The 23,395-nt window shown below is 36.9% G+C and overlaps 1 protein-coding gene across 50 annotated transcripts in view; it reads right to left on the bottom strand.

Annotated features, from left to right (window-relative positions):
• Positions 1-23,395, bottom strand: part of madd (MAP-kinase activating death domain) — an 89,514-nt gene that overhangs the window by 21,436 nt on the left and 44,683 nt on the right. For 14 of the 50 annotated variants that reach the window (XM_087261438.1, XM_087261413.1, XM_087261434.1 and 11 more), the window contains exons 5-20: positions 22,894-23,203; positions 21,688-21,819; positions 21,467-21,580; positions 20,466-20,546; positions 16,242-16,414; positions 15,599-15,834; positions 15,060-15,219; positions 14,555-14,658; positions 14,276-14,472; positions 13,927-14,180; positions 13,671-13,810; positions 12,297-12,395; positions 4,849-4,957; positions 3,292-3,478; positions 3,050-3,200; positions 2,518-2,721 (exon numbers count right to left, since the gene is read on the bottom strand). In XM_087261438.1, coding sequence (XP_087117564.1) covers positions 2,518-2,721; positions 3,050-3,200; positions 3,292-3,478; positions 4,849-4,957; positions 12,297-12,395; positions 13,671-13,810; positions 13,927-14,180; positions 14,276-14,472; positions 14,555-14,658; positions 15,060-15,219; positions 15,599-15,834; positions 16,242-16,414; positions 20,466-20,546; positions 21,467-21,580; positions 21,688-21,819; positions 22,894-23,203 — 2,651 coding nt within the window. Of the gene's footprint in view, positions 1-970; positions 1,028-2,517; positions 2,722-3,049; positions 3,201-3,291; positions 3,479-4,848; positions 4,958-11,128; positions 11,159-12,296; positions 12,396-13,670; positions 13,811-13,926; positions 14,181-14,275; positions 14,473-14,554; positions 14,659-15,059; positions 15,220-15,598; positions 15,835-16,241; positions 16,415-20,465; positions 20,547-21,466; positions 21,581-21,687; positions 21,820-22,893; positions 23,204-23,395 lie in introns of all 50 variants that reach the window. The other 36 variants (XM_087261443.1, XM_087261437.1, XM_087261433.1 and 33 more) reach the window with 4 other exon arrangements.

A 23,395-nucleotide genomic window follows, 5' to 3' on the forward strand; every position in this document is an offset into this window, starting at 1 on the left:
TTAGAATTAGTAAGTGAAAACAAAGGGTGTGTGTTTCAGGACATGGATTAGATTAAATTTAACAGGGAGGAAGGATAATACATTTCCATGCACACAAACACACTCTCTTTATCAGCAATGCCCATGCAGTCACTTATCTATCAATGTCTCAGGAGCGCTATCCTGTACTAAAATGCCAGCTCTATTGACGCAATCCTTCCAATAAACAATAACAGCATAGGTGACATCTAATGTAAATATCTATGGTGTGATAAACAAGCAAAGAAAGAGATTTGAACAAAAAAAAAATTATTTAAAAATTCTCACCTATACAGAAAAACCATGTGAGCTACACGTGAAATCACATGTAAAGTAAGCAGAACACTTTTGAAAAGGATTTGAAACACTTGTGGTTTTGTAACATTTTCACACAATTCCTATGTGTTCAGGCATTTCCATGTGCCCACCTTTTTTTTGCATGGGTTTCAAACTGAAATGTTCCAAAACATGTCACATGTTTTCAACGTGCGCTCCACATATCTCACAAGTGATTGCACGTGTGAAGCTCAGATGAAGCTATTGTGTTTTTGTCTCCCCAAGTACCCCAAAATAATACCTGTCAAGTACTCAAGCCATCACAATCAGGATTTGCACACTTAGAAATACTGGCCCAAATACAGGTTTGAATTCAATATGACTTACTGTACATCTGTATGTGTACAGGGCTTATTTTATACCTCAAGATTTACTTAAGTTGTAAAACTTTGCATCTATAAATGCTTCTCCTTAATAAGTTAAATCCTAGACAAAAGGTTTGGGCCACATGTCTAAATGGGCTTTTTGAAAAATAGTATAATTAGGGGCAGATTCAGTTTCTACCCGTGATAGAATATGGTTTAAGGGAAGAGGACTAGTGCAAGTAGAAGGACAGAGTCCTTTTTGAAGTTCTGCAAAGGAAAGTCTAATTGGGTGCTTAGGGAAGTGATCTTACTCTGTTCTTTTTCCAAAGCTTTTTGCTTTCTGTTATCCTGGTGCTTGCTCCACAATTCTACCCAAGATGCATTGCAAGCAAGGAGAGAAAGACAGAGAGAGAGTCAGAGAGCCGGTTGAATTGTCAGATATGGAGGATGAGCTTGTTTGTAGAGAAAAAGAATAATAATTAAAATAAAACAACAAATGATAAAAACCGAACAAGTGCAAAGTCTCAATTTCCAAAACAAGGATGTTTTGCAATGCTCACACAGCCATAATTCAAGCTAAATGAAAGATCTCGCATCATGTAAAACCATCCAATCATTTAAAGCTAGTGAGGAACCATTACAAAACATCCTACGCTCTGCAACCCTGTTCCTGAAGAGCCAAAACGATGGATTTCACACAAAATCAGCCTCATGCCTAGGTTTTCTTTCCCCATTCATATCATCCATAATGGGCAGTGGCTCTCCAAGGCGAGGGTGGACGGCCTGGGAGGTGCAAAAGGCGTGAGATGAGGACGACAAATCAGCCTCACAGCTGGTGGGTGAAATGAGGTGTTGCAAAAGCAGGGGATGCAGTCTCAAAGACATTCCGTAGAATTGCGGGTGCATTATTACCGAAGGACAGACAAGGCAAGGTCATGAGGGTAGGGGTTTGGAAGGGGGGTGGTGGACGATCCCCTGTGCACAGACTCAGATATGACCGCCAATCAGAAGCCTTGACCTGTAAATCCACAAGTCACTAGAGGCGTTTCAAATGGAGCGAGTTGTCTGTGGTTAGTTTTAGGGCTTATCGTAGGACTGTTAACAGGGGAAAGAACAGCTCAGAACCGTTTTATAGAGAGTAGTGGCACAGTCCAAGACCTTCACCGTCCCACTATTTCACTCTTGGCTACACAGAGCTGCAGGTCTTTCACTAACATGCATCCAATGGATTTAAGGGGATTTAGGACTGGCAAACAGGATTTTGAAAACACACGCTGAACATTCCAGAAGGAGTCTACGTAAACTTGGTTTAAATGCATCTCAATATTCCAGTAATGTGTCTACACCAACTAATGCCACTAATTCGTTCATCATCATCAGGTAACAGAACAGCACTATTTGAAAAGAATTAGAAATTTTAAAATGATTGTCCACTCAAAAATGAAAATTCTGTCATGTTGTTCCAAGCTTGTATGACTTTTCTTTCTTCTGTTAATCACAAAAGTGGACATTTTGTATTAAATGTTTTTTTTGTCCATACGATTAAATGTCAGTGGGTGTTTTGGACCCCTTAAATTTAATTCTCCAGAATAAAACCCAGTCATCAGTTTGGAACAGGTAATAAAACCTAAATTGCTTCAAGTCTTACTGAATTTGGATGAGTATACAATGCCAGAATCGTCACTTTTGAATGGGGAACACTTGAGCCTTCTGGATTCTTAATATTGGGCACAAAATCGATGTAGACAGTTAATGAAATAGAGGATGCAGCCCTAAGGGACACATGGCCCCCGAGCTCAAGGAATGTAACAAGCAGCGAAAAAGGGGGGACATGCAATGGGGACTGTGGTTTACACACCAATGGAGGCAATAAAATTCTCCTCGTTCAGACTCCGGGTATCAAACTGGCGTGATGATTTCCCAGAGGAGGGTGGCGGCAATTGGATACGGGGTACCAGAAGCACCCCTGCCGCCCTGGCACTCTCCATTCGGCCCGATGGGCTCTCCTTACTGCCTGGACTGCTAAGCCCTTCGGTGGGGCTCCGTTTCCGCTTCTCTGGATCTGTGAGCCACACGCGGGCACCAAGGAAACAGAGCATGGCAAAAAGAAAGAAGAGGAAATAGCAAAGACACATGGAGAGAAAAAGATAGAAGTTAAATTTAAAGGTAGGTTCCTGATGATTTCTGTAATCAGGTATGGAAATAAAAGGCTGAAACCCAAGATTATGAACAGAGATCATAGAGTGACTGACATCCAGCTCCACATGGCTGTAAAGAGGAGGAAAAAGAATCTTCTAGAGAGCAGAAACTCTTTGTGCTGGTCCACATAAATATATTGTTGTGGATGTAGGTAGAAATCATGTTGGTGTGGACATTTTAACGAAGGTTACCTTTGGTTTGGTAGTGGGTGCGTGCTATCTCTAGCAGACTGAAGACACTGGCCATGCCCCCTAAGCCAGCATTAGTGTATGAATGCTCCAAACTGGACACCGTGCACTTCAAAATATCCAGCATGCCTTTGTAGACCTTTCTATTTATCTCCTGTAAGACACAACATGTATATGAAATGAAGTATAAGATGTTTGCTTTAGCTCAACATGAACCCTTGATTTGACTATCATTTCGAACTCACCACATCTCTTATAACTTCCTGCTGGGCGTCCTCCTCTGACTGGACCGCACGGTTGAGTTTGCTGAGCACAAAGACTCTGAGCTGTTCATTCTCTAGCAGGCGACGCACCTTCTTCATGTTAAGCCAGCCCACACCCTGCCCCTCCAGCACGCTCTGGACCACCTCCTTTAGAAACTGCTGGTTCTCACTGCACAGCACAATAAACAAGTTTAATGATGCATAAGATACATTCTCATGCATTAGAGAACAAAAATAGAGAAACAGAAAAAATACAGTCCCACCTTATATTTGGTGGCCTTAACTAATATTTACTTAAACCCAAATTAATAATTTGTTACAATGTAGCAGTTGTGCAAATACATGTTTTACATTGTACTTATGCTTAACTAAAAATTAGCATTTTTTTACATCTGTAAATGATTTCTGTTAAAGATGCTATATATATATTGTTTTTATATACACAACCCTTCAAAACTTTGATGCAAGTAACATACATTTTTTTTCTAGCAGAAAAATATAGGTTTTATTTAGCAAGCATTACTAAAATTATCAAACACTCATTTGACTCATTTCACACATTTTTAAAGTCATAAAAAGATCTATATTACAAACACATGCTGTTTTTTTTTACATTACTTAAACATCTATAACTTTTTTTCGTTTTGAGCATTAAAAAATCTAAATGATGGATAGTTATGTCTAAAGTGTCTTCTTTCCACAGATACATTAACTGTGAATGAAGACCAAATTATTCAGCAACTGTTACTATTTTAGTTTGGGAAGGTCATTGAGGAAAAGATTTATATAGTCTCAGAGTGCTTTCACACCAAGACTTTTGTTTCGGAACCTTTCTCGTTTGCCCAGTTAGCGCGGTTTCATTTGGCAAATGTGAATCCAGCCATTACACTCGGATCCGCGCCAAAACAATCGTTCCGAGATCGCTTGAATGAGGTGGTCTCGGCTCGATTGAAACAAACTCTGGAGCGGATCGATTGTAGTGAGAAAGCGATACGATCCGAGCCCGGCTATATTACAGTTTTATGGATATGTAATAGGCATACAGCTATATGAAGAGAGAATTATGAGTAGGGTGGGAGGTCATTCCAGACATGCCAAGTCTCCCGGATGTTCCGGGAGTCTCCTGCAAATTCACAGAGACTCCCGCATGCCGGCAAACGAGTGATAATCTCCCAGTAATCGCATGTCTCCCTCCTATATTTATTTGAAAAATAAACTTAGGAGGCACTTGGTTTTTAAGGTACATGTTTTCTATTTTTCTTTCTCATTACTTCATAATGTATATAACTTTTCAGATGTTTTAGCGTGAAACTTTCTAGATGGACGATAGTAATGCTCAAAATGTCTTCTTTTATGTTTATAGCTCACTGGGGTCAAGAACTATTTAAAGTTAGGTAAGTGTAATTCCCCAAAAAGGAATATGTATCCCATTCTGAGCACCAAACCAATAATATTAGAATGTATCTTGACACCAAAAGAATTTTACATATATAATTAAATATAGAGCTCCTTTGAGTTGCACATGTCAAGTTGCAGTACCTGGTATTGTTGGCTCTGCCTTGAGGAGACGGAGACTCTCTCTTCACAGTAGGGCTGTGCTTAATAACAGAGGATTTCTGATCTACCAGTGCTCTGGGGGCTCGGGCACCTACAACAGACCATCCCCTCTATCATTCAGGATATATAGACTGTACATGTATGAACCAGCTTCCACAAGCCTAAAATCTAAAGAATTCACATCACCAAAAAAATTCAAAAACACCACAGCAGAAACACAAAGACCACAGCATTAAAACACACAGTGCAGCCTAAAACCTCTGCATAGATGTTTTCATACTGTGTCTGTTTGATTATATTGTACAGCATCAATATAAGGGGCAAAACACTCACACACACATGTAGCTTTTAACAGATCCACACACAATCAAGCAACTTTTCCTTTGCACCTTAGGATATCAGGGGTATTACATTACTAATGACACTAACGTTGACAATTAGAGGGCGACTGTAGGACTGGAGCAGAAAGAACAGCTACAGGAGCAATGACTGACACACACACAGGCAGAGAACAGAGTGAGAAAATGAGTGAGTGACAAACAGACTGCATGATGACAAGACACAACATAAAAAAATTCAATAAAAAAGCTTAGATGATTATACTGCAGACAATTAGCAGTGTATGGCAACAGCACATACACTTACACGCACACACAAACTCAGCATGTGTGCTCGTCCAAACATCTGAACATTAACATGTGCAAAATGCATATAATGGCATTAGCAGATGGACCTCTTCGCACACACATTTCACCGTGTGTGGCTTATGAAATGTTAGATTGTGCAAGCCGTACTTGCATGTCGCAAACAAAAGTCATAATAATTCTCAGTCTATACAAACTTGCCAAAGACATATTATGAAACAGTGATGCGGCAGTTCTGTGGGCGCAAATGCCTTGTTGATGCCAGAGTTCAGAGGAGCATGGCCAGATTGTTTTGAGCAACAGTAACTCAAATACCCATTCGTTACAACTGAGGTATACAGAAGAGCACCTCTGAACACCTCCAACCTTGAGGCGGATGGGCTACAGCAGCAGAAGACCACACAGGGTGCCATGCCTGTCAGCTAAGAACAGGAAACGGAGGCTACAATTTGCACAGGCTCACCAAAATTGGACAATAGAAGATTGGAAAAACATTGCCTGGTCTGATAAGTCTCGAATTTTGCTGCAACATTTCGAATGTCACGGTCAGAATTTAGCGTCAACAACAAATAACCATCCTGCCTTGTATAAATGGTTCATGTTGGTGAAGGTGGTGTAATGGTGTGGGGGATATTTTCTTGGCACACTTTGGGCCCATTGGTACTGTACTAACTGAGCATCGTGTCAACACCACAACCAGCCCAAGTATTGTTGCTGACCATGTCCATTCCTTTATTACTACAGTATACCCATCTTCTGATGGCCACTTCCAACAGCATAACATGCTATGTCATAAAGTGTGGTTTCTTGAACATGACAATGAGTTCACTGTACTCAAATGGCCTTCCAGATCTCAATCCAATAGAGCGCCTTTGGGATGTGGTGGAACGGGAGATTCACATCATGGATGTGCAGCCAACAAATCTGCAGCAACTGCATGATGCTATCATGTGAAGATGAACTAAAATCTCTGATGAACATTTCCAGCACCTTGTTGAATCTATGCCACGAAAGATTAAGGCAGTTCTGAAAGCAAAGGGGGTCCAACCTAGTACTAGTAAGTGTACCTAATAAAGTGGCCGGTGAGTGTATAATATATAACATGTGTGCAAACATTCAAAACTGTCATTCAATTTTTTTTTTTTTCAAATGTATCCTTCCCCCCCTGAACATTCTATTTATTTAAAAATTATTTACTCCTTAAAATAAATGCAGCCTTGGTGAGCATACAAAATTCCTTTCAAAACAAAAGCTTTTTTAAACAAATTATTTGTAAAACTACTGCTGTGTATTTTCCAAAATTTTGTTTTACCTGCACTTATCAAAACTTGAGTTATTACTTAGTTTTTTCTTTTTTTTACAGTTTGAATTTTATAATAGGTGCTTCCTAAGTACTAATTTAATACATTAGAATGATTTTTGAAGGATCATGTGACACTAAAGACATAAAAATCTGCTTTTTTTTCCCTTAAGATTAAATTACAAAAGATATATATACAAAAAAGTGCCTTCCAAAATTTGACTGACCCCAAACTAAAGTGTATCCTAAAAATAAAATCAGATGGGTTAATCAGGTCACCATGGTGATTCATTCGGGCGTTCATTCATTTATTTTTCAATAACAATAACTTTATGAGCACATTCAATCAGCACATTAAATTTCAGTTAGATTTCAAATAGGCTCTAAGTACTTATTTTTGTCCATATTACAGATCAGCACATTCTAGACATTCTGTCAACCGACTTCATGAGATGCATCATACTGTAAATAACATTAGTAGAAACTTTGAATAATTTATGGCTTTTCCTTCCCTGCCTGGTCTCATAAACAATGCATACACACATCCTTCAAGCATCACAAACATTATTTCTTTCTACCCAGCAAAACCTCCTAATACAACATACCAGAAGTCCTATTCCTTACATTACAGGCCCAGCCCATAACAGAAGACATGACGTATGTGAACAAAAGAGTGAAACGGTTATGATGACAGTGACTGACATCAGACACACGGTAAAGAATGAGGAAGCAACGATGGATCGGGGATGCTGGGAGATGTAGCTGACTGGCTTTGGAGAAGCATGCAGCTCACGCAGCAAAGGGCTGAACCCACCTTCTCCGCTCCCCGGGCCGATCTCTGTTACAATCTCCATTAGAGAATTTAGCCCAAATACTGGACACAGAAGCCAGAATTAGTGCAGGGGGTCAAAGAGGGGACAGAGAACAACACCGGCCCAGACAGAACCAGTCCAAACATCAACCCACAACCACAAGCACCGGACACATGTACATATACAGAGAAACCAGCAGAGAGCATGGGATATGACAGAGCGAAGTAGAGGGAAAAAGAGAAAGTCAAGAAAATAGAAGGGATTTTTCTTTTGTTGAGAATTCCAGACCACTAAATCTGGACACAATAGTCTGGGAAGTCTTGATTAAGAATGATTACATGTTAATAGTTAAAGATTGAAGCAGTTCTACAAAACTCTATTCATAAAAAGAGGTCAAACAGGGAACAGTAATATTATAAAAGATAATCGCCATTAAATACTACGGTCACATCTTAAATTCTAATCCAACTATAAACACAACCCACTAACTCACTGCTTTTTTATTGACCTTCACATTCAGATTTATGTTTTATTGCAAAGATATGACTTTGCTGCTATTGCTCATTTCGTTTGATTAGGACTTAACATTAAATTACACTCAGTGTAGCAATTTTCTTACTTTTCTGAGGTGTGTTTAAAAAAATTCACAAAAAAATATCATAGAAACATTGTCAGAAATTATAACACATTATACATAGCTTTTGTGACATCATACCATTGAGGGGACTAATGGTGGTTATTTATTTATTTATATATATTTTTTCAAAATACCGGATAGTTGTTGTGCAATAAGATATACAGACCAACCAGGATACAAGCATCTACAGTAGGGCTGTGCGATTAACTGAAATAGAATCACAATCGCGATTTGAAACATTGTGATTAGCTAATTGCAAGAGGCAGCGATATGAAATATGTATTATTTCATTTCCCCTGCCCAGAACAAATGCTTGTCTGCCATATGTGTGTGAAAGTCTTTCTAGCCAATAGAGTGAGCTCACTTTTGTTCTGCCCAATCAGAATTGAGCAAGCAAACTATGCGAAACACCCACAATAAAACAAAAAACAAACAAACTTTAAATAGATGAAATAATGTCAAAAAAAAACATGACAGCAGTAATATGAAAAAAATTTTTTTTCAAAGTCACAGACACTGAACAAAAACAGGTGGTTAGTAAGACCTGTCATAGAATTATTGCAACAGCACGAGGAAATACAACAACCATATTAAGAGTGTCTTGCTAAATAGTTAACTAAGAGTATTGCCAGTGATACTCAATCTAGTATGGCAAGCAACAGTAAAGTACAATTTAAAAGTAAAGTACAACAGAGTTGTTTCAGCCAAGTTAGTTTGAGTGTTCTGTATTTTTATAATTATTTTTTTTGTTTGTATAATAAGCTACACTTTCTCCCTAATTTGATTTCAACTAGTTTATAAAAAGGTAAGGTCATTTTATTTGTTTACTGTTTGCTCTAGATTAAATTGAGCGTTTCATTTCTGATTATTTAAAAAATAAATTTGAATAAATGTTTAAGTTAATATCTTTTCAGTTCCTTTTTTAACTAGAACTCACTGCATTTTAGCAGTAAGAAGCTACGATACAGATAATTGAGCTGAGGCTTGACTACAAAACTTAATTTCAAATCAAATATAAATCGCATTATCTGTCAAAAAAATATCTCTATTAGATGTTTTTTCCCCCAAATCGCACAGCCCAAATCTACAGAATTACTAGAGAGAAAGAAAAGTTAAAAGGACTGAAATTTTATATTTGTGCCAAATGGCAGCATTATTGACCCATCTTGAGCTAAAATAACTACAGTCTACATTTATACGCGTTTAACTTTTCTATTCTGATTTGCAGTTAAGTGCAGTTAAAGTTTAATACTCCACCAGACTGATGTAAACATCTCCAAACAGGAGCTCTGGCACTAGAGGCTGTTTTTAATTACTGAAATACAGCGGGGTGCTGTTTAGGTGACATGATCCAAATATCCGAAGCTGAAATTAGTAGAAAATCTGACTGGTGTGTGCTGCATTTCTACGATCGCAGTATAAGCTGAAATTACAACCTAGCGTTTTACCCCTCAGGTCTCCAACACAGGTGACTCATGTAACTGAAAAGTATAAATTGTGTCAATATTGCCTGTGTATTTTGACACTGTGCTCTTTCCTTATTTATTTTTTTACAACACTATAGTACAAAAAAGGATCAAATAGGGCACACTTTAAAAGCATTACATCAAATAGATATTTATTTAAGTAAGAAGTAAAAAGGCCAACAGCACCTTGTTGAATCTGACAGGGTAAAAGTGCTAGAGGGATTGTCTACTGAATAGACACTTGAAATGGTCCTTTAATGTTACTCTGTTTTGCTCACTAAACATTCAAAGAAACAAAAATCAATACCAGACAACATGTTAGCAGGAATGCAGAGTGCTTTTGTGTCCTGCAGTGCTGTATTGGTTTTCTCCTGTTCCCAGTTCTAAAAAAGCACCACCTCTCCTGCTCTGCTTAAACCTGCATGATATTCGTCTGCCTGAACTACACTGCAATCCTTGACATTTTATCGATTTCTTTTAAAACACCTACACCACAATCACCACAGACTTCAAAGTCTCCATTATTGAAACAGGTCCAAGTTAACAGGGAACTACATTTCAGTTCTGAAGCTGATCAGAGCTTGAAATGTTCTGTGCGACTCCTCTCTTTTGCAGTCTGCTTTTGTTATCTTCAATTCACCCGGGGAGTTGGGGTGAAATTGAAACGGAACAGACCTCAATTCTGTCTCCGGTTGAGATGACACACAAATGAAAGATAGATCACTTCAAAAACACGCCGCACACGACACAAAGAGCAGTCAAATATTAGATTATTTCATGCCTGCAGAAATGTCCTTTCTGTATAGAATGATTCATGCTGATGACACACGGCAACTTTTTGAGCAATGCTGCTGGGAAATCATGCCAGGAATGGGCAACCAGGTGAGACGCAGGCAATCTAATCAGGGCAATGTGTTACGAATACAATATTGTTGCCCATTCTTAATGAAAACATAGTCAAGCAACATCGCTCTGCTGAATTGCCCTGCAACATTGCCCAAAAAATTGCCCTGTGTATCATCAGCATCAGAATGCAATCATTACAATGACTATTATTTCATTATTGTTTTGTCCATTACTAACAATCAAAGAATAGGTAAGTAGGATAAGGATAGGCATAGCGGATATATGTGAGCACAGATATATCCTCTATCATAGAGTTTCCAAACTGCTGCCCCGCACAAGTTGTTATTTTCCAACCCCGAAACAGCACATTACCAGTTCAGATACCGGGGTTTAAAAACAAGTGTCCAGGACAGGAGTTGGGAACCAGAGCAAGTCTGTCAGTCAGGTTTAGAGTGAGAAAAGGGGTGAGAGGAGTTTCTCATTCTCTCAAAGGGTCTACATTTCTATAAACAGCAATCTGTTTTATTATTAGGGCAGGCTACAGATAAGAAACATACCAGGACTTTCAGGACTGTCATCAGCATCGTCTGAGCATTACAAACATCATACAAAATCATAAACAAACAGAAAATAAAGGTCAACAATGACAACAACGGCACTAATAAGAACCATGGGTTGCTAGCTCAGAAAGTGACTTCGGTTTTGTTATGGAAAATAAGCTATAAATCACGCTGCATAAAAACTGCATTGTTGAGTGAGGAAAAAATGCAGATAGGTCAGACTGGTCACAATATCATTCAGATTTAATGCTAAATAGGCTACTTGAAGCCTTAAAAATTATGTTTACCAGCATTATAAACAACGATGTCTTCCTGTCACTCTATAACAAATACTTAAAAGAAGAAATTATAAAACTAACAGAAATTATAGCGGGATTTACTTTAAACACTTTTATTACTGCATTTATTATGGAAATTAGTTTCTTTTTTAAAAATACTGACATAAATCTTACTTTCAAGACATTTTATTTGCTTTACGTTAAACATATTGCTTTAGAATACAAGTTGCAGCAAGTCTCAGATGTTAAAAAATTTACAAAAAAAAAACCCTGATATTTTAGAAAATTTTGTCGATGCAACCATTTTCCACTAAATCAGCATCTTCATAGTGGAAAAGAGAGGCATGACACTTGTCACTTTCAGGGCAGCAACACTGGATAAGACATGTGGGTTGGGACAAAGAAATTCAGGCAACATTCCCACAAACCTTGATCTGTGTCCTCTGCTAAATCAAAATTAAAATATTCTTCAAACAAAATACATAACACAAATTATAATGGAAAAAGAGGACAAAAAGTGAAAAAAGAAAAAGATAAACAGTCAACTAAAGTGAAAATGTCTTCCTAAATCTAATGGTTTCCATTTTTTAAACGTCTTTCTTAAAGAAATCTATTTACATCAATTCATTCTGGTCTACTTTTATTTTGGCATCTGCTAATCCGTGCCTTAAATTACCTTAGTACAAGTTGAGTCTAATAGGACAGTTTAAAGCATTAGCTACAATGCCATAGTATAGACAGGGAAAGGACAGATTAAGGGGTTTGGAGGGAAAAAAGAGAAGAATAAGAGAAGATAACTGGACTAGACTGGAGGAATGAGACAGGACGGTCAGATGAGTGGAAGAGCAGGAGGTCACATGGGATGAGGTCCAAGGGAATGCGTGTACCTTTGAGGCTGGGGAACGGCGTGTTCTTCTCTCTCGCTTTATTAGGCAGAGCCAGGCTGGACAGACTGAAACTGGTGCCATGGTTTTTATACAAGTTACCTGTAAACAAGAAAAGGGAGAATACATTTTGTGTGATAGACACAAAATACCAAACATTTCAGTCTCAATACTAATAAGGTTTTATGTCCAAACCTTCAGCAGTCAATGATGCACATCTGAAAACATCTGGTCGCACTTATTTTTGTATTAATTAGTGTACTTACAGTGAACTAACATTGGAAAGGGACAAAGAAACTGGATTGTAAATCAAACCGTTCTACCAAACATTTCAGCATTATAAGTTAAATATTAATATATAGTGAAGACAAAAACTTATGCACACCAAATAATGTTCAGGAATTTTTGATGAAATATATTTTATTTATATTTTAATATATTTTTATGATGAATATAGACAGAGTGACATGCGTCATTATCTGAAAAATCACACCCAATATAACCCTCCACACCAACCACACCAGCAATCTAACCATCTGAGATGATTTAGAATTGGGGAAGCTGCCTCATTGTCATTGATCTGACAAATAACAAAAAAGAAGTCTCAAAAACTGCCATGTGACATGTTGTGCAGCAAACAAGCTAAAAACCAACAACACCATTTTTGGTTGGATACTTTTTTCAGGGTTATTTAATGAATAAAGTGTACAAAAAACAACCATTACAGAATGCAAAATAATTTTTTGTAACTTATCTGTATCACTTTTGAAAACCTCCAAGTATTTTTCTTTTATTTTTCATAATTATTATTAAAGTGTTTATTTACAGAAAAATAAAAATTCACTCTCAGTTTACTTATCCTACACTTTAAAATTTAAGGCAACCAGTTATTTTTTACATTTGAATTAAATTAAACTTATGAGTCTTTTGAACTTGAATTACATTTAATCGACTAAAAAAACTGACTTGTATATTAAACAGCTCATATAACTAAAACAGGTCATACTTTATTGATTATAAAATTTTTAAAATGTAAAGTGGCTGCAAATCTGAACCTGAATCTCTTTTTTACTTTTGATCTGAAGAGAAGCTATTTCGAATGAAATTGGTAACTATAAACTACTGACTTCTATAGTAGGAAAAAAAAAACTTTCAAAGCCAATAGCCAGTTACACACATTATTCAATCTTTTTTGTGTTTAAGAGGAAAAAAAATAAAATTGGTTTAGAACAAATTAATTGTGACTACATTTTCAGTCCTTATTTTATCCTCTTAAAAAATCATTTATGCTGTTTTTAGTATTTTTACATCCAATTTCGTAATGTGAGCATAAGCTACTAAAGAATATTTAGAGGTTATGTTAAACTGGCCACTCACTGGCAAAGGACATGAGTCCCCCAAAGCCATCACTGCTATTGTTGGAGATGGTTGAGTTAGGAGAGCTATTTCTGGAGTCTCCCTCTCCGTCAGATTCACCCGGAAGCTTCAGGCTGCTGGGTCTCAGTGGACGAGAAGGCCTAATCACACACACACACACACACACACACACACAATTTTTGAGAGGACGTTGAGTGCTGGTATGTGCAGCTGAGATTTATGTTGAACGACCTCCAGTTAATGACTGAGTACATACTTATTGCCATTGAGATTCTGGTTAAATCGTGGTGTGTAACTCTCCTCCTGCTCATCAGTCTCAGCATCTTCCTCTGTAGGGAAACCGTACTGGGGCTCAAAATAGGGGTTGTCATATTCTCGCTTCTTATTGGCAGGGTCAACAAGGGTTGGATCAGGGGTGGGTCTTGTAAAAGGAGGAGGACCCAATACTGGAGCAGAGCTTGGGAAAGTCACATTTGCTATGGGCTCCACCTCAACAGGTTCCTTCTGCTCCTGTTTGAATAAAAAAGACAACAACACATACTTCAGGCAACAAAAACATTGGCCTTGCACTATATTCAGACAACACATTTAGTTTTAGCACTGACATGGTTGACTCCCTGTATGACTGTACTGGGGCTGGAACTGGCTGTGGTGCTAGAGCTGGACCGCAAGGGCTGACTGTCCGCCGCTTCTGTGGGGCCTTCTGGCTCTGGTTCACCGCTGTCCCCCTTATACTCGTGAAAGTCATGGATCTCAACCTCATCTGCATCTCCCAGTGCAGCATGGGTCAGGGGATCAACATCTAAAGAAAGGAACAAAAGTATTATTATGCTTAAACTCTCCAATCGAAGGAATAATGAGAGATGAAAACTGGAGATGCTAACTTGGTGTGTCTCCCTGTATGTCCCCTTTGATCATCTCATTCACAAAGTCTCCAAGAGATGAGTAGGAGGAGCTGGAGTCATCATATGCTTCACTGTCGCTGCCACTGAAATAAAAATGTAAAACAATAAATCAAATTGAATGGGTTTAAACAGAAAAATGCATGTACATTATATACTATCTTACAATGGTTTGTAAAGGAAGTCTCTTATTTTATTAAAGGCAGTTTATTTGATCAAAAATAAAGTACAAATATAATGTTTTAATTGTCCATATATTTCAAAAAGAATTTATTTGAAACCGAAAGCATATCTGTAACACTACAATGTCTTAATTTTCATTTTTGATCATTTTAAATACATTAATGTTGAGTAAAAGTAAAAACAATTTGTCAAAACGGTCTATAAGCTTTTGATTTGTTTTGTAAATAAAATAATCAATAGCGTTTACATGACTCTCTGTGAATGTCTATGCATGTTAGTGAGCACTGCAAGTAGTGTTTTCAACCTGTCGTCTGTTGGGTCTGAATCATTGGTCTCATCCTGCAGGGGTCCACTCAAGGCCTCCGCTAAATGAGAGTTTCCATCATACACGCGGTAGAATACTGGCTGTAACTGGTGGGCATACCACTTAGGCTTATCGCCTATTAGAGAGGGGTCATACACATCTGAAAAACACACACAGTGTCATTACTGGCTACACACAAAATGGGAAGTACATAATGGACAGTCCATAGATTGAAACTGTATATCCAGACAAGTGCGAATCTGCCAGTACAATGGTCAAACTAAAGAAGGGGCTGGGTGCAGATATCAAATTCTGCATACAGATTTCAGTTCAGCTTCAGAAGGGTGTTTTAAAACTATTATTCATTTACTCCTTAATAAATAAATAAAAATGCTCTTATTATTGGTTTATTAGGAAACAAAACATGAAAAATCATTGAAACTGCCACTAGGGGGAGAACTGTGACAGTCAAACATGAAAGGGGTTCACAGAAAAGGGGTATTAAAGATGAACGGATGAAACAAATTTATGTCTCTTACTGTTATGAATCCTTTGGAAAGCCAGGTTGGTGGGGTTGAGAGCCCATTCTCCATAGTACTCCACTGCCTGAGTGTGGGAGAGCTTTTCTGTGAATCCATTTCGTCGTGGCCTAGAAGCCAGGAAAGATGTGGACTGAAAGGCCACCACAGGACGAGGGAAGAGACGGAGAGTGCGTGTGTGCATCTGGAACCCTTGCAGCACGTTTGGAGAGTTGAAGAACCTCACCATTGCCACCCTTACGGCGAGATCATAATAATAACATTATTATAATGTTCTTAAAGAGCGGAACAAACTTTTTTTTAATGGTTTACATTTTGTTCTTTCTGCACCACTAGCGAAAACAATGGGTCCCATTGACTGATAATCAGTGGATTATTCATGTTTACACAGTACGGAAGGAGGATATTCCATAAAAAAAGTCTGCTTAATTCACAGTAGCAGATGTGTGTATGCACAGTTAGTAAATCAGATTTACTGATTGTTCAAAAATACAAATATGAAAGGCTTTAAATTATGCTATGACTTCTGTCCTTTCCTCATCTAGAAAATAATCATACTTTTTTTTGCGTGTGATACACTCTACACATTATTAAACAGAGCTGCTCTACTGGCCAGTCAGGCTGGACATACAATACTTCATACCTTGTGGCAACATCAACTGAGTCCACATCATTGCCGTAGATGAGTGGGTTGAACTCAGTGGAGGACGGGGAAGCTTTGTCACGACCGGGGGGCAATAAAGACAACTCCTGTCCATCCTGAAACTTCTCCAGGTTCAGAATAGGCTGTGTGTTTAGACTCATGCTAGCCAGAGCCTGCATAGACAAGTAGATGACAACAGAGAGGTGGAGGAGGAAAATAGATACAGGAGAGATCATTTTAACCGTGAATCCTGACAGGGAAGACTGAACAAAGAGCACTGTCGCCTTAGGCAATCATATCTAGCTTCATAAGCTTCTGTCTGAAAATCGACCAAATGGCAATGGTGAATGCAAAGTCAATGTTTTAATTTAATTGCAGTTATGTAGTTAAATAAAAGGGATGTTTTTCCCAAAATTGAAAATTCATTTACTCATCCGTATGTAAATCCAAAACCATTATCTTTTCATTTCCGATTTAATTTAAGGTTTTATTTGCATTATAAACACTGATTAATGCACAATAATAGAGCACATCAAATATAACACACAAAAATTAATCAATATTTACATGCGAGCAAATTTATTCAGTTCATAACATAAGCAATCATGTCTCCTCAGACTCAAATGAATAACATTGATTGCATTTACAATGTAATTATGAACTTGATGCATTTTGCTAGAATGGGCCTTTAAATGGAGGAATGAAATTCCTTATGCTTTTCAAATATTAGATTAATTTGTATCTAGAAGATGAAATATGGGTTTTGAATAACATGAGGGTAAATAACTGATGACTGAAAATTCATTTTTGGGCAAACGTACACTAAAATGTTATATAGCATATTGAAATAAACCTATTGCCTGAAGTGACAGTGCTACATTAAAGATTTAATAGTTAAAATGTTAGAGGGAAGGGTGTGGTCATCACACAGAGCCATTAACAAAGCACTCTGGGGATTTTGCCATTGCTCACTCAATGCCTCTTAGCTGGCATTCCATCAGTCCCTGTGCTCGCCACACCATTTGGCCAGCACCAAACAAATCGTATCATCGGCTCCTGTGGCTTGCAGTAATTTTTTGCTTTGCGTTAATGAGCATAAATGTAAATGAGAAGTTGCATTGGAACATGCTCAAGCCAAACATAGTGTTATGAGAAACATGGGGCTTCTGTCAGACCTTCATTACACAGATATAAAGGCAGAAAGAGAGAAGAGAGTTAGAGGTTATGGAGGCAAACAGAGTGTGTTTATTCAAAGGGTGTGGAATAAAGAAGTATCTGTACGTTTTGGTTACAGAAAGTGTCTGAGTAGGGCTGCAGGGGACCAGGGGGAGAGTTATTTTTTTCCGTGCACATTCAAAATGCAAAGATTTGTAAACCTTAGAATCGGAGGCGAAGATCTGCTTTTGGGTGATCAGAGTCAACCTTACCAGACACTGAAGGACACAAGAGAACATGGAGGAAATGTCACATGACTACCTGTCACACAGATTAGGAGATCATGTGACTAAAAGTGAGCAGAGACAATTCAAGGAAGGAGAGAAACCACAGAAAGACAAATAGAAAGACACAAACAACAATATAAATCATGAAGTGGACAGAATGAGTGCAGGGAATAAAAAAAAACAATCTTAAAGATGCTGTATGCAAGATTTTGACTCTACTCACGCATAAAAGTACCACAATAGGTTTGCAGATATTTAATGCTAAGCAAACATATTTGTTTATCTGAAAAACAATGATGGTTTTTCTCCTTTGATAATGTGCGTTCCGTTTTGAAATGTATGTATTTGTTTTGGTCTGTGGAACCTGCAGTTTACCCAATTGTATTTCAGCACTCCAGGTTTCCTTGGTGGAAAACACGGCACATTTCATTATAGTCATGAAGACTGCCTCAATGCAAGACAGCAACAGCCTCCAAAAAGAGACATAGAGAAGTAAGGAGTACACATCATCAGAGCAGCTTACAGTGTAATGCAGGGAACAAACATGGATTACTGCATCACTAGATCTAGTTTCAGGGTTTCTGCAGGTTTAATTTAAATTAAATTTAAATTAAAAGGTTTAAGTTAAATTTAATACTTAAAGACATTTTTTAGTACTATTATGAATTAAATTTTAGACTTGTACAGAGCTAAATGCTAAGGTTTGTTTTATAACTCAGTAGGAAACCTTTTTCACTAGCCCTATCAAAAATGATTAAAAATAATTAACTAAAAATATTTTTTTTTTTTAATTTTTCAAATACAACAATTCACAAATGTTATAACCCTTACCAAAAATAGAACAAAACTATATATAAATAAATAGCTGTCAATTACTTTAGTTTACAATTATAATAATAGTTTAATAATAAAAAAATAGGTCAGATCAGTATTCTGAACAGCAAATAAATGGAGAACTTTTAAGCAAATGTTACTGTATGGAAATTAATTAAATGCTATTTAAAAAAAAAAGTTAAGTTTAATTGAGATTGGGATTGTTGGTGATTGTATAGGTGTTGATGGCCAGATTTGTTAGCTTTAGATGAACAAAGAAAAATTAAGACCTGTTAAAAAAAGATTTAAGACATATACACAACATTTCAGTAGATTTAAGTCTTGTTAAAACTTTTTTAGACCCCCCACAAAAAAAAAAAAAAATCCACTCGAGTTAAATGATTTGAAATTGTGAAATAATGCATTGTACATTTTACTTCATTTGCACCGTTTGGAGAAAAAAGGCTCATGTGTGCATATTTGTAATGACTTGTAATCTACTAACGTGTATTTAATGTAGCTTTTGGCTTGTTTCTGTTGAAGTTGTCAATCTGGTTGGATGAAAAAAAAATCCAATATTTTGAATGTGTACTACAATACTTGGTTCAACCCCTAGGTGTTAATCTAACATACTGCACCTTTAAGATACAAGTGGGTAATGAATGTAGACAAAGAAGCAGATCTCATACAAAACTTTCATTGGAGAATTTGTATAAAACTCAAATCTAAACATTATTTGGTAGATTTTAGTCAACGTAAAATTCCATTCTCAGCCTATTTAACACATACTTCATTAATATAAAATAAAATCGGAAACGGAAAGTAAAACGAGATATTCTTTTTGGTAATTTCACCCAAAAAGACAAGTTATTCAAGAAGTGGAGGCAAAGATTTGGGGAACATATTGCGAAGTTTTTTTTTCCTTAATAATGATGGAGTAGATTGAGACCATGAAAATGAATTATGAAAGTGAGCAGAAAGAATTTTAATTTTACTTTGACGTTAACAAAATATTCCTTGAAATTTGATGCTCAACTGAGTGAGAAACAACACTGAATGCCGTTCAGAAAAGCATCAATTTCCATATTGGCTCATGAAGTTCTTGATCCAATGTGTGTCTGCTTGATAGGGCAACACCGTACATGTGTACACAATTGAAAACGATGACCTTCCATTTAAATCAGGTTTCAGAACAATCATGATCTGAAGATGAGGACCTGATTCACAGTGATTCATCATGGCGAACCAAGATTGATGACTCACAGTCTGTGAGACACAACTGATGATTCAGTGCATTGACTATTTTGGCTTGAGTTATTACAATGACAGCATGATAATTATGTTTGATGAAAGATGAAAAACGTTAAATCGATTTGGCTGAGAAATTCTGCAGCAGACTAGCAAAAACAACAGATTGCTATCAAATGCGTCTCCATTAAAAAGACATGAGGAAGGTCAGTATATGACAGTGATTGATGGCAACACAGTGAAATGTTCCAACAGTTGATGTTAAAGGGGTTTGATTAAGCTCAGAGGTGCTTAGAATCAGAAGCTCTAAATAAGGGTCTATGTGGGATTGTAAAGGGTTAAGCGAGAGAACTAGAACCATTATTGAGACTATAGATGGGGAAACTCAAAACTTATTACCTCCAAGAGCTGGAACAAAAAAAGGGGGAGAATATATGGTCATTACAGTACATAAGTGATCATCTAAAATAAGTATCAGACAACATTAAACTTGTCATGTTCTGTCTGCATTTGGCTTTAAACGATAGTCCTTAAAATATCTTTGCATTGTCAGCCCTCTCTTTGGTTCAACTGCACTATTATAATTAGCAATGTTTACAGCATCTGTTAAGACGACAGTATAATTACTATGCATAGCTTCTGGAATCCAGTTAGCGATCGCTTCACATGCACAGTTAATGGTAGGGCTCCTTAGAGAAATGAGAACATCTGCTGCATTTACCTGCTTCAAGTGTTTCTTCAGCTCAGAGGCCTCAGGTTCAGGTAAGGGTGGGAGCAGTTCTGCATTGCTTGGAACAATAACCTACAGGGATAATGATAAAGACCACCACTAAATAATATTTTAAAATTAATTAAATTCCTCTTTATTTCTATAGAGCTTTTACATTGTAGATTGCGTCAAAGCAGCTTAACATAGAAAATTATAGTAAACTAAATCTGTGTCAGTCCAGTTTTCAGTTTAGTTTGGTTTAAATTTCACTCTTGAAAGTCCAAACACTGTAGAGTGAATAATTTATTTACAGTGGTTCATAATAGCACCAAATGCTTAAAGATTCATTTGGTTATTTAAATAGATAAAGATCAAAAGAAAATCGGCTATAACTAGCTATAACTAGTGAAGTTTAGTTGTATTTTCCTTTTTACTAATATTAACATAGTAACTGCAATAATTCTGGCTTTTCATCTCACTATGCATGTACAATGTGTGTATAATTATGCATACTGTGTGTAAGGACTATTGTGTGTGTATATATATGCATATATGTGTGTACATGTATGCTTTTATCTGAGTATATATTTGTTGTTTATTTTGCTTTATTTGTCTATACATTTTTTATTTGGTTTATTTTACAATGCTTGTTTGTTGTTTGTGAAGCGCTTTGAGTTGCATGCATGTAGGAAAAGCGCTATACAAAAAAATTTATTATTATTATTATTATTATTGATTGATTCAATTCATAAATACATACACTGACATTTGCTAAAGAGATTTTATTGTAAAGTATTACCAATTTTACTTGACAATCCTTTTGCAGTTTAATTTGGTTGAGACATTTGTTTACTCTGAACATGTAAATGCAATAAAGCAATACACCAAGTGTTTGCAGCTTAGGCCAGTAGCGTAATAATACTGTATAATGCTGTTTAAAAACTTCAGCAACCAATCTCAACACACAATTTGATACCATCATAAGCCTCATAAGTTCAGATGGATGATTATACCTTGTTGCAGTCCAGATCCACTAACCAAACATCATCAGGCATCTTAAAATCACACTTGTACAGGAAGAAACTGGCTGGCACACCAATGACGTATGGAGTGGGTGCCAATAGGAGCTAGAAAGAAGAAAGATGTGTCAGAAAGAAATAAGAAGAGCTTTTTGTACATACTGCATATATACTGACGTGACTAAATGACTGAAAAGAGATGATGCGTCATTTACCTGTTCTGCAGAGGCCATGCAGGTGGGCAACAGTGGAATGACAGGAAACATGTACTCAAGAGGGTAAATCATCGAAACAAACGCCATGACGCTCATTGAGAGAGCGTTATAATCTCGAGACTGCAGTACCACCTGCACACAGAAGAGGGTGAGAGGAAGTCTCCTTGTTAATGTCAGTGTGACCCACATAGGCAAAGCAATGAAGAATAGCTCTGCTTGAACAAGCAGACCTACAGACGAACATTAAACTAATCTTTGACACAGCAGTGGTGTATTTTTTAAAAGCTCGTTCTACTTCTTCAATAAAAAATTTTGAAGTAAAAGACTTTTAGTGCTACAAATGAATTTATATCGAACTTACTAATATATATATATATATATATATATATATATATATATATATATATATATATATATATATATATATATATATATATATATATATATATATATATATATATACACCAGTATTAAATATCTGGCTGGTAATTATTTTACTGATAAATTATCAATATAGACGTTTTAAATTACATAATTTCACAACATAATACTGCTGCACAATACAAAACATGGATATTCATTTGGAGATCTTCAAAAGCTTACATTTAAAAATGCTTTTAAAGATGATGTCTAAATGAGCATTAGATGATGGCAAATGTAATCTAAATGTAAAAACACAGGAAATTAATGTGCACTATTTAATATCAAATATCTAATATGAGGCAATAACTGTATACAGTTAGAAACATCCAACCATAGCTCAGTGCCAGTACCATGATATTTTTACCATTTTATTCTGGACGTTTAAGTTCCTTTATTATTAATAATAATTACTATATTCATAACCCACATTTAGTGGCTTGTTATTCTTTATATTTGTTATGTAAAGTGTACAAAGATGCAAATAACATTAGAACAAATATAGTAAAATATACAAAAATGTAATGTAAAAAAAACATTAAAAAAAATAATAAAGGAAATTTACAAACTAACTGCTTACGTTTACTTCAAATTTTATGAACTCTATTTACATGAATACAGATATTTGGAAAACTTTTAGTTTTTTTCCGTTTACATCAGTATTATAATGCATCCTAAAATAACCACAGAATTCACAGCTCTAATGAAAACAGCCCACAAATATGGTAATCTATTGATCTAACCCATCTGTAAAAGTCCTGTTTGTGTTCCTCAGGCCACCTGTACCTTGTGCTCCAGCAGAATGCAGGCCAAAACCTGCAGACAGGCATCGACTCCCAGCAGCTCCAGTGGCAGGTGGAGCGGGAAGTCTACGATGCTGAAGCGGGACGGGTCTGGAAGGGCAAATGTCAGAGCAGGCTGCAGTTCATGGGGCAGGACCTCCACATCCACACGCCGCTGACCTGCAACAGGCACCGGTGAGCGCAGCAGCCGATAAACCCATGACTCGATCTCCCTCAGGTCCTGGAGCACCTGACTGCCCTTCTCCTTTTCTTCCACAGAAAGAGCTCCCGTGAACACACGCCACATCGTGTCCCTGAGGGAGAGAAATGCATGTGTAAAGTTTATCATTAGCATAAGGGTTCAGATTCAAAAGGACAACAAGGGTAAGTATGACAACAGGGTTCCCACACATTGGTTGACTTCAAAATTCAAGTATCTTTTAAGGACTCTTCCAGGTCCAATACCTTCAAATTCATGTAGGGACAGTGGGAGACATTTGTGCATG

Source organism: Danio rerio, chromosome 7 (assembly GCF_052040795.2).
Source record: "Danio rerio strain M-AB ecotype USA chromosome 7, GRCz13ab, whole genome shotgun sequence".
Classification (NCBI taxonomy): domain Eukaryota; kingdom Metazoa; phylum Chordata; class Actinopteri; order Cypriniformes; family Danionidae; genus Danio; species Danio rerio.